The sequence below is a fragment of the Bufo bufo genome, chromosome 2, assembly GCF_905171765.1.
Source record: "Bufo bufo chromosome 2, aBufBuf1.1, whole genome shotgun sequence".
NCBI lineage: Eukaryota > Metazoa > Chordata > Amphibia > Anura > Bufonidae > Bufo > Bufo bufo.
Genome location: NC_053390.1, coordinates 255,934,090 through 255,949,926, shown reverse-complemented (window position 1 = coordinate 255,949,926; position 15,837 = coordinate 255,934,090). Strand labels below are relative to the sequence as shown.

General features: G+C 46.5%; 1 protein-coding gene across 2 annotated transcripts in view; it reads left to right on the top strand.

The window, feature by feature from the left end:
- BCR (BCR activator of RhoGEF and GTPase) overlaps window positions 1-15,837 on the top strand; it is an 80,083-nt gene that overhangs the window by 10,700 nt on the left and 53,546 nt on the right. Inside the window, exons 1-3 of one of the 2 annotated variants that reach the window (XM_040416427.1) lie at window positions 10,510-10,697; window positions 13,745-13,911; window positions 15,400-15,504. In XM_040416427.1, coding sequence (XP_040272361.1) covers window positions 13,807-13,911; window positions 15,400-15,504 — 210 coding nt within the window. In that variant the 5' untranslated portion in view covers window positions 10,510-10,697; window positions 13,745-13,806. Of the gene's footprint in view, window positions 1-10,509; window positions 10,698-13,744; window positions 13,912-15,399; window positions 15,505-15,837 lie in introns of those variants that run through there. The other variant, XM_040416426.1, reaches the window with a different exon arrangement.

Below are 15,837 nucleotides of genomic sequence, written 5' to 3'. Positions count from 1 at the left end.
GCATTTTTTAAATACCCAACTGCCGTTGTAAATTTATGTGAGGCGGTTGGGAAGGGGTTAAAATCCAGAAGAGCCTTTGTGTGATTCTTTGTGCCGGTCGTGCTGACATGGCTGCTTGTTCGCTATCAGATGTTCCTCCATTGTTTTGCAGTGAAGGTTTCATTCGTGTTCCAAGTCTTTCTAGCCACTCATCCCCTCTCCTGCTTGTTGCATTTTTATGGGCAGGATGCATTGAGAAGATGGTGGAGGGGAAAGCTGGGCAGATGTTAATCAGTCCCATCTTGTAGAGACCATCTGTCTCTTCGCTGAGGACAATAGCCTAGTTGCATGGAGCACCTGCTAATCCCAAAGCACTCTGAACCCACCAGGGCCAACCCCGGGCACTCTCTTTTATTTCCCACATGTGCGCCTGTCTCTTGTACACTTTTATCTTGAAATACTGACATTTCTTCACTTTCCGGACCCTGGCACTCTCAGCTGTGCCTTGGGTACGATTATGTAGGGCATTTCTGAAAGGCTCATGCTTTTAATAACTCTAGGTAGAAGCAGTGGACGTGGTGGGGGTGTACATGATACGGAAGAGACAAAAAGAGGACGGCCATGTGACATTGAAAAACCAGCACTGGTGGAAAGAAAAAGGACACAGATAAAGGGAGGGTACGTGAGGTGATGCTGCTGAACGGCAAGATCTTTACAGCCTAATCCCATTGTGTCCACTCAACCTTATCAGGCTTTGAGCACCTCCAGCTCGGCTAATGGCCAAGCTAGTTAAAGCGCCTTTGTATTTGTCCAGCTTTTAAACCGCATCGCTCCGGCCTTTTCTCTCCTGGTTTTTGGAGAGGCATTGGGAAAACGCTCCCTGCCCCCACAGTAGCAATATCGCCTGACTAAGCTGGAAATTTTCTGAGCGTCAGTGTAAATATATTATATGGTATATGCTGGCCTTGTTATTTACAGATCATGTGTGGCCACTAACCGTGGAGTAGATGAAGTTGTCATCTCTTGTATGACCTGAAGGGCGCCCCCCAAAAATATGTTTATTATATTCTTTTTATTTTATTTTTTCCCCTGTAATTTATATAGTGCCAACATGTTCGTTAAGATCATGAGCATTAGGGGGTCGGACGAATTTATCATTCACTTTGTGATGGAAATTTGGCGCGCTCCTTTTTATTTTTTTTAATCAAAAAGTTTACAATTTTATGCCATACTTTTCGCTGTCTGCCCACCCGGGCACGGTCTCCTGCAGCCCGCCAAATTTACTTAGCAATTCATAGCTATAGTTGGCATAAATTTGCATTTCTGACACATGGACACAAGATGCAAAAAAATTCTGCGGCTATGCACTATTGACTAAGGGTCCATTCACGCGTCCGCAATTCTTCTGCATTTTGCAGAACGGAATTGTGGACCCATTCATTTCTAGGATCCGGAAATGCGGATCCGCAATTCCGTTCCCGAAAAAAATAGAACATGTCCTATTCTTGTTCGCAATTTGCCGGCGATGTGCGGTCCGCAAAATGCGGAACGCACATTGCCGTTGTCCGTGTTTTGCGTATCAGTGGAACCACAAAACACTTACGGACGTGTGATTGGACCCTAAGGGTTCTTTCACACGTGCAGTTTTCTTTTCCGGCACTGAGTTCCGTTAAAAGGGCTCAATGCCGGAAAAGAACTGATCAGTTTTATCCCCATGCATTCTGAATGGAGAGTAAGCCTGATCAGGCAAAAGATAAAACCGCAGCATGCTACGGTTTTATCTCCGGCCTAAAAAACTGAAGACTTGCTTGAATGCCGGATCTGGCATTTTCTTTTTCCATAGGAATTTATTAGTGCCGGATACGGCATTCAAAATACCGGAATGCCGGAACCGTCCATGCGCAGACCGAAAAAAAAGGTAAAAAAAAAAAAAAAGCCAGATCCGTTTTGCCGGATGACACCGGAAAGACGGATCCGGCATTTCAATGCATTTTTCTGACTGCAAGTGAGAAAGTACCCTAAGATCAGTGTATGAAATGCTGGACTTTTTTCGTACCGCATTCTTTTAGGGCATAGTAATGGGGATATGCAGTGCTATAGTTGTTTGGTTCACGATCAAACACTGGGTTGAATGCCCACCCATTATAGGGGATATAGGTGGTCTCACTGCCTGATGTCCGGGCACGAGCATTCGTACGTACAGACGCTCATTACTAGGCTTTAGTGAATCGAGTTTTAGATCATAGATCCGAAGTTTATTCATTCAAAAACGTTGATGTCAATGCTGTTTCCGTACTGCATTAAAATGTATCGGCTCCGTGTAGGTAAAATTTGTCTCGGCCAAAGTTGTGCGAGACTTCGGTGAATTACTACTGTATTTTTATCTGCGTATTTAAAAACACCAGCCAGTACCAAAGCCCACGTTGGATACCTATTTTAAAATGTTTTTAAATACGCAGATGGGAATACTGTAAGAATTCACCGAAGTCTCGCGCAACTTTGGCTGAGACGAATTTTGCCTACCCGGAGCCAATACGTTTTAATGCTTTAAAAAAACTGCATTAAAAATGACATTTTTGAACAAATCGACTTTGAATCTATGATCGGAAACTCGATTCGCTAAAGCCTACTCGTTAGCTATAATCTGTCTGTGTAAAGGCGCCGCCGATTACCCAATGAACTAGCGAAACGCTTGTTTATCAGGTAGTAGATCGTTGGTGCAGTCAGTAAATCATCATTTGCCGCGGCTTCCCAGTCTGTGTGACCACGCCGACAAAGACATGTCCTACGTTTGGCCGCAACATGTGGATCGCAGACCCTTTGAAGCCAATTGGTCCGCCCTGCAATGCGGTGTGCACACCGCCGCTGTCCGTGTTTTGCGGATCCGCAGTTTGCAGTCACGGTCGTGTGAATGCACCCTAATGTGTATGGCCAGATTTCCAGGGGTTTTCTGTTGATGACCTATCCTCAGGAGTGCCGCCTCCTGATCCCTGCACTAAGTCAGGGGGGTCTGTCGGGTGCTGCTGCTGGGGTCCGTCGTGCAGTGTTGTGGCTGATGTGAACAGAGCCCAAAGTAATCAATGTCCCTCTTTGTTAACTCTTGGGGTACAGGTGCGTTTCTCATTTAGAGCAGGTTTCAGCTTGGCATCTGCGTTGCCTGGCACAGGTTTTTAATCCCTGGTTCCCTAACCCAGTTATTAAGCAGTTAAAGAGAAATCTACCTGATGGCTCCTGAATGCGGCCGTATACATTAGTCTTACAGTAGCCGCGAATGGAGCGGCTCCAGCTGGCATGGAGGTAACAGGTGCCCTGTATCTAAGAGGTTGTCAAGCCACATGTGCTACACCTGTTTTTGCTGCATTGCAATTGGTTGGTGATGCAGTGTGGTCCCTAGGGTGCTCCCAGCACATTGCAGAGTGATGGTATAAGGGTGCAGCTGCTGTGGAGCTGACAGGGAGGGGGGTTCATACACCGCACTGAAGCAGAATGATACTTTGGCATTTGTGGCATGGGAGACGGTTGATGGGTGTTGCCTGGCATAGCTGTAACGCTCGTCAGGATGGTGTTATGCGAGTTTCTCTCAGCAGCGGCCTTTGGCACAGTATACTGGACCCAGTCATTGCAGATTCCTCTTCACTTTCCCAGAAACTCTGACTTTGGTTTCATTTTGGAAGCACAACACGTACATGGCGGTTTCTTCCAGAGCCTCCGGACGTTGTGCTTCACCTTTGTGCATAGGGCGCAGTTACAGCCTTTAAAGGGGACCTCTTATCAGGTTAGGGTTGCAGCGTCTTTCTATGGGTTATGGAGCCCTCGGCAGTATGCCATGAGACGTTTGCTTCCCACCAGGCAGGTAGAGATCATAGATAAACCTGCTTTGACATGATCCTTTTTTTTTCTAGCCAGCAATGAATAATAAATGCAGAAGTGTAAAAACAAAAAAACAAAAACTGTTGCGGACATTGAATAAACATTTCCGCTATTACAGTTATGGTGTATGGTACGAGTTTCAAACTCACCTTTATACATAGCAACAAGACCTTTCAGCAGGATCAACCCTATTAAAAAATGTTCTGCCCGGTGGGGTTGATCCTGCTGATTAAAATCATCCCTAGAAGATCAAAATCCTTTGCACTGCTTGAGATAAAGGGGGAAATTTACAAAAACTGATGCAAAAGTAAACTGTCTTAGTTGCCCATAGCAACCAGTCTGATTCCACCTTTTATTTTTCCAAGCTCCTTTGGAAAATGAAGGGTGGAATCCGACTGGTTGCTATGGGCAACTAAGCAAGTCTTCCTTTACACTAGTTTTGATAAATTTTCCCCAATGTATTTTATTCTATATGCAAATTAGGGCTTCAGTGCACTGAGGGGTGGAACCCTAGCCCCTTAGTGCATCTCAGCCCTTATGCTTTCTGACGGCGAGGGCCAGGCATGATCATTGTCCTCCTGCTCTGTATTTCCGTGCATGCGCTGTATATTCCATAATTAGCGCATGTGCAGTCAACCCGAAGGACATGTAAAGCGCATGCACTGATAATAACATCTATGGCGCATGCACAGGACTACAGGGCCAGGCAAGAGGACAACGATGACGCCTGGCCCTGTCGGCCAAGGGGAGGGTGTGACAGACGCTGGGCTGCTGAGGTGCATCGAGGGGCTATGGCCAACCCCCCCTCACTGCACTGAAGCCCTAATTTGCATCTAGAATAAAATTTTATTTTTTTCTCTTGTAGTGCACAACAGATTTTAACCCTACATGGATCGCTTTAATCTGCAGGATCACCCTGCCAGGCAGTATGGCTGGTTTAATAGGGTTTACCCTGCTGACCGGATTAAGTAATCCTTTTACTCTGGCCAGGTATCGCTGCGATCACTCATGTTACAGGTGATTAGTACACGGAAGCCGCACAGATCACGGTGGGCAGCACTTCTGCTATCCAGGGTGGAGTCGACACACACTGCACTCTCTATAGTAACCCTGTAATTCCCTGTGGAAAATATATACAAATGTCCTCTATTGAGTTAACTAATTATATAGTAGATTTTTAATGTCTGTTTCTGGAAAAGCTGTTTGCACAGGGCAATGTGCTGCTGACAGACGGGCATTTTATGCCCAAATGAGAGATTTGATTGGTCTGTGACAGATTTATTCTGCAGGCTGGCCATGTTTTTAAGAGGACCAGCCCCCTTAGAAGACCACTCCTGTTTGCAGTTTAGGGTGAGGTTCACGTTGTAAGCCGTACCTGCCAGCCTCTCCATGATGCAGTCTTTTATTGTTGGCTCTCCGACACACGTTTTTATTAATGCTTCTTACTGCAGTTCTTGGCCTCTTTAGTGGATCTGACTGCTGGTGAAAGGCAAGGTGGAGGCTGATGTGACAGTATGGCAGTAAGAATTGGCATGCCACTCTCGTACTTGTGCAGCAGCTCGATCCTGTAACCGCAGATCAAGTTTAAACATCTACATAGTTCTAGGTCTATCATAAGAGGAACACTCCCCATAGGCATTCCAGTACTACATGTACATGCTGAAAACTATACCTTATTTTCCTCCCAAGACCACCTTTTTTAGTAGTAGAAAATATCGTAAATGAAGGGATATATACATGAAGAACAGTAGAAAGAAAGCAATGCACTAAAGTGTATTAAAGGGGTTATCTCATGGTGAATGAAAATCATACATGTATAGGACATGACGACCTCTTTCTAACAAAGCTAGAACCAGCCCTGTACCTCACATGGGTCCAAAGATCTCCCCATTCATTGCTCTGCTAGATTTATATCAAGCTGACAGCTCAAGGGTGTGTCTGTTCTGCTGCAGCTCAGGGGGCGTGTCTGTTCTCTCCCTATCGCAGCTCAGGGGGAGTGTCTTTTCTGCTGCAGCTCAGGGGGAGTGTCTTTTCTGCTGCAGCTCAAGGGGTGTGTCTTTTCTGCTGCAGCTCAAGGGGCGTGTCTTTTCTGCTGCAGCTCAGGGGGGGTTGTCTTTTCTGCTGCAGCTCAGGGGGGGGTGTGTCTTTTCTGCTGCAGCTCAGGGAAGAAGAAAAAAAGACATCATATAGTACATGACAACCTCTTTCTAACAAAGCTAGAACCAGCCCTGTACCTCACATTGATCCAGAGATCTTCCCTTTCATTGCTCTGCTAGATTTATATCAAGCTGACAGCTCAAGGGGAGTGTCTTTTATGCTGCAGCTCAGGGGGCGTGTCTGTTCTCTCCCTATCGCAGCTCAGGGGGAGTGTCTTCTCTGCTGCAGCTCAGGGGGAGTGTCTTTTCTGCTGCAGCTCAGGGGGAGTGTCTTTTCTGCTGCAGCTCAGCGGGAGTGTCTTTTCTGCTGCAGCTCAGGGGGGGTTGTCTTTTCTGCTGCAGCTCAAGGGGGGGTTGTCTTTTCTGCTGCAGCTCAAGGGGGGGTGTCTTTTCTTCTGCAGCTCAGGGGGGGTTGTCTTTTCTGCTGCAGCTCAGGGGGGGTGTGTCTTTTCTGCTGCAGCTCAGGGAAGAAGAAAGAAAGACACCATATAGTACATGACAACCTCTTTCTAACAAAGCTAGAACCAGCCCTGTACCTCACATGGATCCAGAGATCTCTCCATTCATTGCTCTGCTAGATTTATATCAAGCTGACAGCTCAGGGGGAGTGTCTTATGCTGCAGCTCAGGGGGAGTGTCTTATGCTGCAGCTCAGGGGGAGTGTCTTTTCTGCTGCAGCTCAGGGGGAGTGTCTTTTCTGCTGCAGCTCAGGGGGGGTGTCTTTTCTGCTGCAGCTCAGGGGGGGTGTCTTTTCTGCTGCAGCTCGGGGGGAGTGCCTTTTCTGCTGCAGCTCAGGAGGGGTGTCTTTTCTGCTGGCAGCTCAGGAGGGGTGTCTTTTCTGCTGGCAGCTCAGGAGGGGTGTCTTTTCTGCTGGCAGCTCAGGAGGGGTGTCTTTTCTGCTGGCAGCTCAGGAGGGGTGTCTTTTCTGCTGGCAGCTCAGGAGGGGTGTCTTTTCTGCTGGCAGCTCAGGAGGGGTGTCTTTTCTGCTGGCAGCTCAGGAGGGGTGTCTTTTCTGCTGGCAGCTCAGGGGGAGTGTCTTTTCTGCTGCAGCTCAGGGGGAGTGTCTTTTCTGCTGCAGCTCAGGGGGAGTGTCTTTTCTGCTGCAGCTCAGGGGGGGTGTCTTTTCTGCTGCAGCTCAGGGGGGGTGTCTTTTCTGCTGCAGCTCAGGGGGGGTGTCTTTTCTGCTGCAGCTCAGGGGGAGTGTCTTTTCTGCTGGCAGCTCAGGAGGGGTGTCTTTTCTGCTGGCAGCTCAGGAGGGGTGTCTTTTCTGCTGCAGCTCAGGGGGGGGTGTCTTTTCTGCTGCAGCTCAGGGGGAGTGTCTTTAATGCTGCAGCTGGGGGGGGGAGTGTCTTTTCTGCTGGCAGCTCAGGAGGGGTGTCTTTTCTGCTGGCAGCTCAGGAGGGGTTGTCTTTTCTGCTGCAGCTCAGGGGGGGGTGTCTTTTCTGCTGCAGCTCAGGGGGAGTGTCTTTAATGCTGCAGCTGGGGGGGGGGGGGGTCTTTTCTGCTGCAGCTCAGGGGGGGGTGTCTTTTCTGCTGCAGCTCTGGGGGGAGGTGTCTTTTCTGCTGCAGCTCGGGGGGAGTGTCTTTTCTGCTGCAGCTCGGGGTGGGGGGGGGGGGGTCGTGTCTTTTCTGCTGCAGCTCGGGGGGAGTGTCTTTTCTGCTGCAGCTCGGGGTGGGGGGGGGGGGGGGTCGGGTCTTTTCTGCTGCAGCTCGGGGGAGAGGTGTCTTTTCTGCTGCAGCTCAGGGGGAGAAAAAAAAAACCAGTAAGTGGCGCCATACAGATACATTTTCTCAGTGGCTATGCTAAATATTTAATTACATGCAATTACAAAAGTATTCGGATCTAGGTGCTGGTTTGAAAACATTATTTTTTGTGGGACAACCCTTTTAACCTACTATAAACTAATCTCTCAAAAATATCTTTCATAAGAAATCTTTTCATAAGAAATATAACAAATACAGAGCAGCTTCTGTATTTACTACTACAAAAAATGTAGCTTTCCTGGAGGAATGTACGGTATAGTTTTCTGCGTATGATATTGGCATGTCTGTGACAACGATGCACAACCTTTTCTTGTCCAAAGGCCACATTGTATGAACTATTCCCAAAGGCCACAATAAAACCTAAATGGAATCTGTCACCAGGAAATTCACTGTCCGCATGAATGGGTCCGCATCCCTTCCTCAATTTTACAGAACGGATGCGGACCCATTCATTTCAATAGGGCCGCAAAAGATGCGGACAGCACACTGTGTGCTGTCCGCATCTCTAGTTACGTTCCGTGGCACCGCCAAAAAGATAGAACATGTCCTATTCTTGTCTGCAACCACGGACAAGAATAGGCATTTCTATCATAGTGCCAGCCATGTGTGGAACATTTGCGGATCATAGTGCCAGCCATGTGTGGCCATTTGCGGACTGCAAAACACTTGCGGACGTGTGAATGGACCCTAAACCAGACACAATGCCTTGTAGGGCTAGCTCAGCTGAATGTAATGACACCTTTCACTTAGAGATCTGTTCCTTTTATTCTAGAGAAAAAGTACTTTTAATCCATATGCAAATGAGTTGTCAAGTGCAGAAGGACCAGGGGTGCACAGATTGGGTGCTCTTAACTACTCATTTGCATTTGGATTAAAAGTACTTTTAGTCCTGACTGAAGCCATAGATCACTAAGTTGAATGTATCATTACATTCATCAGAGCGAGCCCTACAAGACACTGTTCCTGGTTTATCAGGGAATTTCATGGTGACAGACTCCCTTGCCATGAATGATAGGTGGCAGTTCCAACTCCACCTTCTGCCCATTTCGCACTCCAGAAAGTGTGTCTCTCTCCATTATAGTTTAAATGAGTTGTTCACTGCTCCCATAAATGACAATGAAGATTGTTGTGTGCATGCATCGCCTGTCTCCACTTCACAGCGCCAGGCAGGGATCAGACCCCTATTCTAGCAATATATGGCCTTCCAGCGCACCAGATACAAGCATGCATGTCTGTGAATAGATGGTTGGGGGCCGCTTAGAATGGCATTGTGGGCTGCAGGTTGTGCACTTCTGGTCTATGGGGAGGGTCCTTATGACCGACACGGAGCTAGTTGTTTTCAAACTGATTGGGTCTTTACTAGGAATAAAGTTTTTCTTCCATTACATGACCCCACAAAGGTGGCGTGCCCTCTTTTACCCCTCAGTATATTGCCATGGTTCATTATGTAGTCCCCTTTTTCTATTTTCCATACGTCGTGTTCTTTCACTGTGATCTTGCAAACATTGTGGTAAAAGAACCTGTGATATGAGTGCAATGTGTGAATAAACCCTGCGAATGTAGCTGCGATTCCCCCTCCTGCAGCAGACTGAGAAATGACTGCCCGGTATAATGTTTAACATACAGACTTATTCTCTTTGGAGTATCTGCATAGATCCGAGCTGAAGGGCTCACACAGACATGGATGCCGTATGGGCTAGTGACTCTGCTCATCAAAAAGATTATGGCGCAGATTTACTAATGTGTCTGCACCTACAATCTAAAAATGTGCGTCGTTTGGTGCGGCTACGGGTTGTACACTTTATTCCTGACATGCTTAAAAGGGATGGGGCTTCTCAGAAGAAGGATGTGGTCTAAGATAGACCATTTTGTGCAACAATGTCGGAGAAAATGTCTCTCCCTTCACCAGATTTATCATCCAACCTGAGCCTCTGAGATAAACCTGGTGCAGGCCTAGACAACCTAGGTGCCCTATTACACTGCCCGATGTTCAGGCAGTGTGAGTGCCGATGACCGATAACACATCCATCCAGGGGTGAACCACCAATAAGGCCAGCTGAGGCAATTGCCTCAGGCGGCAAGACCTAGAGACAAGTGGGGGCAGTGTCAGGGCTGAGGGAATATCTCTCTGTATCACAGGAGGGGTTGGGCGCCGTTTCAATTATCTCCTCGGGCAGCAGAAAGGCTAGGTGCACTCCTGCATCCATCGGCGCTCATTTGTTTCTGTCTGATTACACAGACCGATGCAAACTGAATGTGGGAGGAAGGGTTGTTACTGCAGTCGTTCCTCCCTCATTCAGTTCTGTTGAATATTATCGTCCGCACGTCCCTAATTACATAGGGAGATGTACTGACGATGATCGGGTATTTTTCATCCTGATAGGTGCCCGTCAGCCGAAGGGGCTGAAGGTTACGCCATCTTCAGGATTAGTAAATCTGGGCCCATGTTTCTACTTTTCCTTCATTGTCGTTTGAGAAAATGAAAGCTCCAACCTAATCACAAGTAATTGGGATGGTTTCTGGGGGGTATAGGTAGAAAGCTGTACTGGGATTGATGTCACGTGGGTAGATGGGTCTATTTGCTGTCGAGATGTGAGGCTGGGAAATGGCGTGCTGTTTGCTGCTGGCTCTGGGCCTGTGTTTCCATGAGATGTCCAGTTTCCTCATGTGCTGGTGCACACCCCAAGAGCTGCGGTCAGATGGGTCACATGCACGTGTCTGTTTGCATTCCTGCGGCACATACATGTCGCTTTGTGCTCTTTCTATTTGCCTTCCTGTAATCACCAGTGTGTGTTTGACTTTCAGATTACATCTCTGTGAAACTGAGACGGTTTCCCAACTCGCCTGTCAGGCTGGAAAAGCCGCCCTGTGAGAATCCTGTCTCCTCAGTGTGAGAGGGCAGGAGTGAAGGGAAAATGTAGAGGGACAGGTAACTGGAGCAGAAATCCCACCGACACCAGAGGAACCAGCCAGGGAAGAATGCTGGCGAAAGTCAGATTTTCCAGTCAGCGTCCCTGCCATTTATTGCCTACTTCTCTGTATTAATGCCAGTGGCCTAGCTACAGGCATTACAGAGATTGGCGTTGCACCCAAGGCCTCTACCACGCAGTCTTTTCTTCAAGTATCCAAAAGAAGAGACAACTGGGGGTGTTACCTTGTCCCTTGCCCAAGGGGTGTGTCCCTACACTGCACCTATTGGATAGTGTGAGAGTGTGCAGTGACACCCTTCTTAGTCAGAGCTGTCTCGCTCTATGCAGTAAGGGTACATTGACATGTGGTGGATACACTGAGGATTTGCCGTTGTGGATTTTCGGGCGGCAAATCTGCAGCGTTGGGCAGTACCAGCAAAGTGGATGAGATTTTTCTAAATACGTTGTGTAAAAAATCTGCAGGGTAAAGTGAGGAGAGAGTGAAATCATCAGCCTTTTCCATGACCAAAAAAAAGTCCCTGTTATACATTCGGTTTCGCCGTAGATCTGCAGCATACTTTTTCTGTATTTTCCGCTGCATGCCAGAGCTTTATTTTACTGTATATGTTGTCCTTGCATATGACAGCATGCAACAAAATTGGCAGTAAGTGAACGTGAAAAAAGGCATTCGCAGGGGTTGTCCAAGTTTGAATAACCCCCTCTAGGATGCCCGGCCCCTGCACCCACCCAGCCCCCCTTGTTGACTGATATTGATTTCTCCATATGTAGTGGATGGAACCGGAGTCAGGGACAGGTAAGTACATATATTCACTATCACTGGGCCGGGCATCCTAGAGGTGGATATTCAAACTTGGATGACCACGTTAATAACGGCAGTCACACAGCCATTATTAGAACCAATTAAAGTCTGGCAGGCAGGAAATTCAGATGGCGTTTCTTTAACCTGTCAGTGAATAGCTGCTGTCCAAAAGTAGAACGTCCTATTTTTGGCCGTTTTCACAGACAGACCCTATTGAAATCAATGGGCCTGTTTTTTAATAGTTATATAGGCAGAAGGGCATCTGCAATTACTGTTAAAAACTGCTGCAAGGGCCTTTCATCCACTTGATTGCACGCGGACACTAGCTCCTCACTGGATGCAGCAGGACCTGCACACTCAGCATGATGATGTCACATGGTCACGCTGGGAGCGCAGGTCCTGCAGCATCCAGTGAGGAGCTAGTGTCCGCGTGCAATCAAGTGGATGAGATGAGTGAGTGTGTGTGTGTGTGTGTGTAAATATAATTTTTTTTTTTTTTTTTTGCCACTAAGAGGGGCTTTAAAAAAAAAATACTGAGGTACAGTAGGAAGGGCCTTATATATACTAGGGGCAAAAAGAAGAGTCTTATATATATATATACTAGGAACACTAAGAAGGGCCTTATATATACTAGGGGCACTAAAAGGGCCATGTATATAATGAGGGCACTTTAAAAAAATAAAATTAAAATAAAAGCCATGAAATTTATTCATTTTAAAAACGTCCATTTAAAAAAGGATAGACAGCCCAGTTTCCAAGTAGAACGTAGCCTCAGATCACTGGGACTGAGCCAGTAATTGTTTCATATATAAGCTTGTTCTCGCACTGAGTCCGTCCCTTTTGGGCAGAGGAAATGTTTTCTTGTGGGAGAGTATGCAGTACAGATGGTCACCTCGTCCGCCATGTCACTTTGTAGACTATTATTGCCTTTCTGCGTTTTGGCTCTGTTGGTTTGTACTTCCCTTTTTTGTTTTATTCTTACAAGTGTGCTCTGCCCTAACCAGGGGAGATGGAAGGACATTTTAAAGACATTTTGAGGAACACACAGGTTTCACACAAGTATAGTTGGTCATGTGTACTTTAGACTAAGTACACATCATTTACTAAAACGTGTAAGCTACTCCTGTTTTCAGACCCCTCCAAAGAACTGTATGTTAAAACGTACTTAAAAAAAATAATGTAATACTTGAATTGTAGGGTTGTATTTTCCTTCAATCTGCTCTGTGTGCACAGTGGACTGCACACGGACTCATTGAAGTCAATGATTCGTTAAAGGGAGTCTGTCACCTACATAACATGTTTTAAACTGATGATATAGCTCTGTGGGAGGCAGATCCATAACACTGATGGTACCCATGTTTAGTTTTTCAGAGCCTGAAAGTACCTAAAATATGCAAATTACCTATCGCAAGTGCCCAGGGGCGGAGAGTGTGCTGCAAGTGCCCAGTGCTCCCCGCCTTACTTGCTCCTGACTCCTCCCCTCTGTATCGTCCGGCCAGCCCTGTATCCTTGCGGCGTCATTTTCATCTCCATTCATAATCCAGAGCCTGTGCTCTTTACCGCCGGTGTACGTAACTAGCGCATGCGCACAGCATATCAGTAGGCCTCTGCCCAAAGTGGGCAATGTACTGCGCATGCACGGACCCGGCGGTGAAGCGAACAGGCACTGGATTATGAATGGAGACGAGAATGACGCCGCAAGGATACAGGGCTGGCCGGACGATACAGAGGGGAGGAGTCAGGAGCAAGTAAGGCGGGGAGCACTGGGCACTTGCAGCACACTCTCCGCACCTGGGCACTTGCGATAGGTAATTTGCATATTCTTAAAACTTCATTTTAGGTACTTTGGAGGCTCTGAAAAACTAAACATGGGTACCATCAGTGTTATGGATCTGCCTCCCACAGAGCTATATCATCAGTTTAAAACATGTTATGTAGGTGACAGACTCCTTTAAATTTTTCTGCCATGTGGATGGACTGACATATGTCCGTTTTTTGCAGATGTAAAATTGGAATGGTTATCTGAATCAGGCCAGAAGGCCTAAGATAGCGACCGTCGGATGCAGTTGTATAGTCATACATTTGGGTTCTGTAGTAAGCCTTGAAAAAAAAAAAAAAAAAAAAAAAAAAAAAAATATATATATATTTTTGGTTCATAACAACCGTAGTGCCAAAATACAATGTGAATAGTGCCCTCGTCTCAGACCAGTAATTTTAGTATTTTTGTTCCCGGTTTCTTTCCTTTAGATGGATCTTTTTGCAGGACGCCCCCTGGTGGTACAGAAGAGCACAGGACACAACATGAACTTATGCCATATATTGATGATTCCCCAAGCTCCTCTCCTCAGCTCAGCGCTAAGAGCCTCAGCAGCAGAGACACCCTTTCTTCTGCATCTTTGGATTCCAGCAAATCGGTAAGTAGTATTGGTTAAGCTAGATATTTTTATCTACTAGAGAGAACAATAGTTAAGGGGAATCTGTGACTAAAATGTTGCATATAGAGCTGTTTATAGGGTCTGCCAGATCTCCTATAGCATGTCTGCAATATACCTTTGCCATAGACATGAATACTTAAATGTATTCAGAAAATGTATTTTATCAATATGCAAATTACCTCTGAAAAGAGCTCAATGAGCTGTTTCTACCGTCTCTGGGGCCCAGCCGCACCTATTTTGAAGAAGCCCAGCACCGCCCCGCATCCTAAAAGGTCCCCTACTAGCTCCCCCGATGTCACTCAGAGGACTCAGCGACTCCTGACGTAAGTGTTCACCTGGTCTTCCATCCCTGTACTGGCATCAGCCTCAGAGAACTGACTGTGTATGCGCCACATGGCCGGGCTCCAGAGACGTTAGGAACAGCCCCTTGGGCTCTTTGCAGACATAATTTGCATATTGATAACATTGATTTTTTCAGAATAAACTAAAGCATTCATGTCTATGGCAAAGGTATATTGCGGACATGCTATATGAGATCTGGCCCTATAAACGGCTCTATATGCAAAATCTAGGTGACAGAATCCCTTTAACTGGGCCCATGTTATAAATGTATAATGTATGTTTATTGCAGTTGTGCTGCCCTGTCCCATTATCCTGTATGTGACCGGTTGTCTGGCTTCTGATCACCAGAAGTCCATGTACACAATACAACTCTCAGCCTCATCAGTATATCGGGCTGTGCATGTCAAACTCAAGACAGTCGGGCCAAACTTATTAATAACATTTATTATAAATTTGGCACATCTGACAGCCGTCCATGCGCCAGAAATTAAAATCTTCACCTGCTACGTACAGGGGTGGACTGGGAATTTAAAGTGGCCCTGGAAAAAACCTAAAAGTGGCCTCATGTTGTAGGCGGGTCCAAATTGACTGACAGAAGGCAGGACAACACAAGTAGGCAGGGTCATCAATACCATAGTGCAGCACAAAATAGCTCCCCAGAAGATGCCCTTTTTTGGTCATCGGCACCAGCTGCCACATTCTGAGGATGATGATGATACAACTGAATTCAGGATGACACCTGCAGCCGCCAGTCAGATACATAAGTATTTAATGCTCACAGCTTTATGTACCCGGTTAGTGGCCATGAGGAGGGCTCAGGCAGCCCCCTGAGTGTCAGCCCACAGGGAAATTTGTCAGTCCACTCCTGGCTATGTAGACTTGAACTTGCCCCTCCTGCTAAGCCCAGCCCATGCTTATGAACACTTTTCAAAAGTGACAAAAAAAGGTGAAAAGTCACAAATGATGCTGTAAATATTGCTTGCACAATAATTTGCAACCTTTGTATACCAGCAAAGTCTTAATAAATGTGTTCAATGTGCGCTTAGTTCTTGGGGGGAAATCTGCGAATGGTGACAAGCCATGCAAGGTCCATGTATAGCCTTGATGGTTTCTCTCTGCTTATAGAATGAGTTGGATCTGGAGAAGGGCCTGGAGATGAGGAAATGGGTCCTGTCTGCAATACTGGCTAGCGAAGAAACCTACCTGAGTCATCTGGAAGCCTTGCTGTTGGTAAGTGTATAGATATCACTGTGTGGATATATGTATGCATTTGCAGAAGCACTCCCTAAATAGAATCCAAATAAAATTGGGTTTATTGATCCAGGTCTGTGTAATATTTCAGCTCTATAATCAGAGCCTTTCTCAAGCAAAGTGTAACAGACTCTGACAAAAATATATAGCATGTGCCTTGACTGCAAAATTAGTGCAAGTAACTAAACAAAGCCAGTTTCCATAGTCAGCGGTAGTGCTAAATTACCATAAACAGTGATTATAGGATTTGTAGGTACCAACAGCATGAGGCTCGCAGGTCAGTGGAGTATGCTCACCCTGTCCATGGTTATT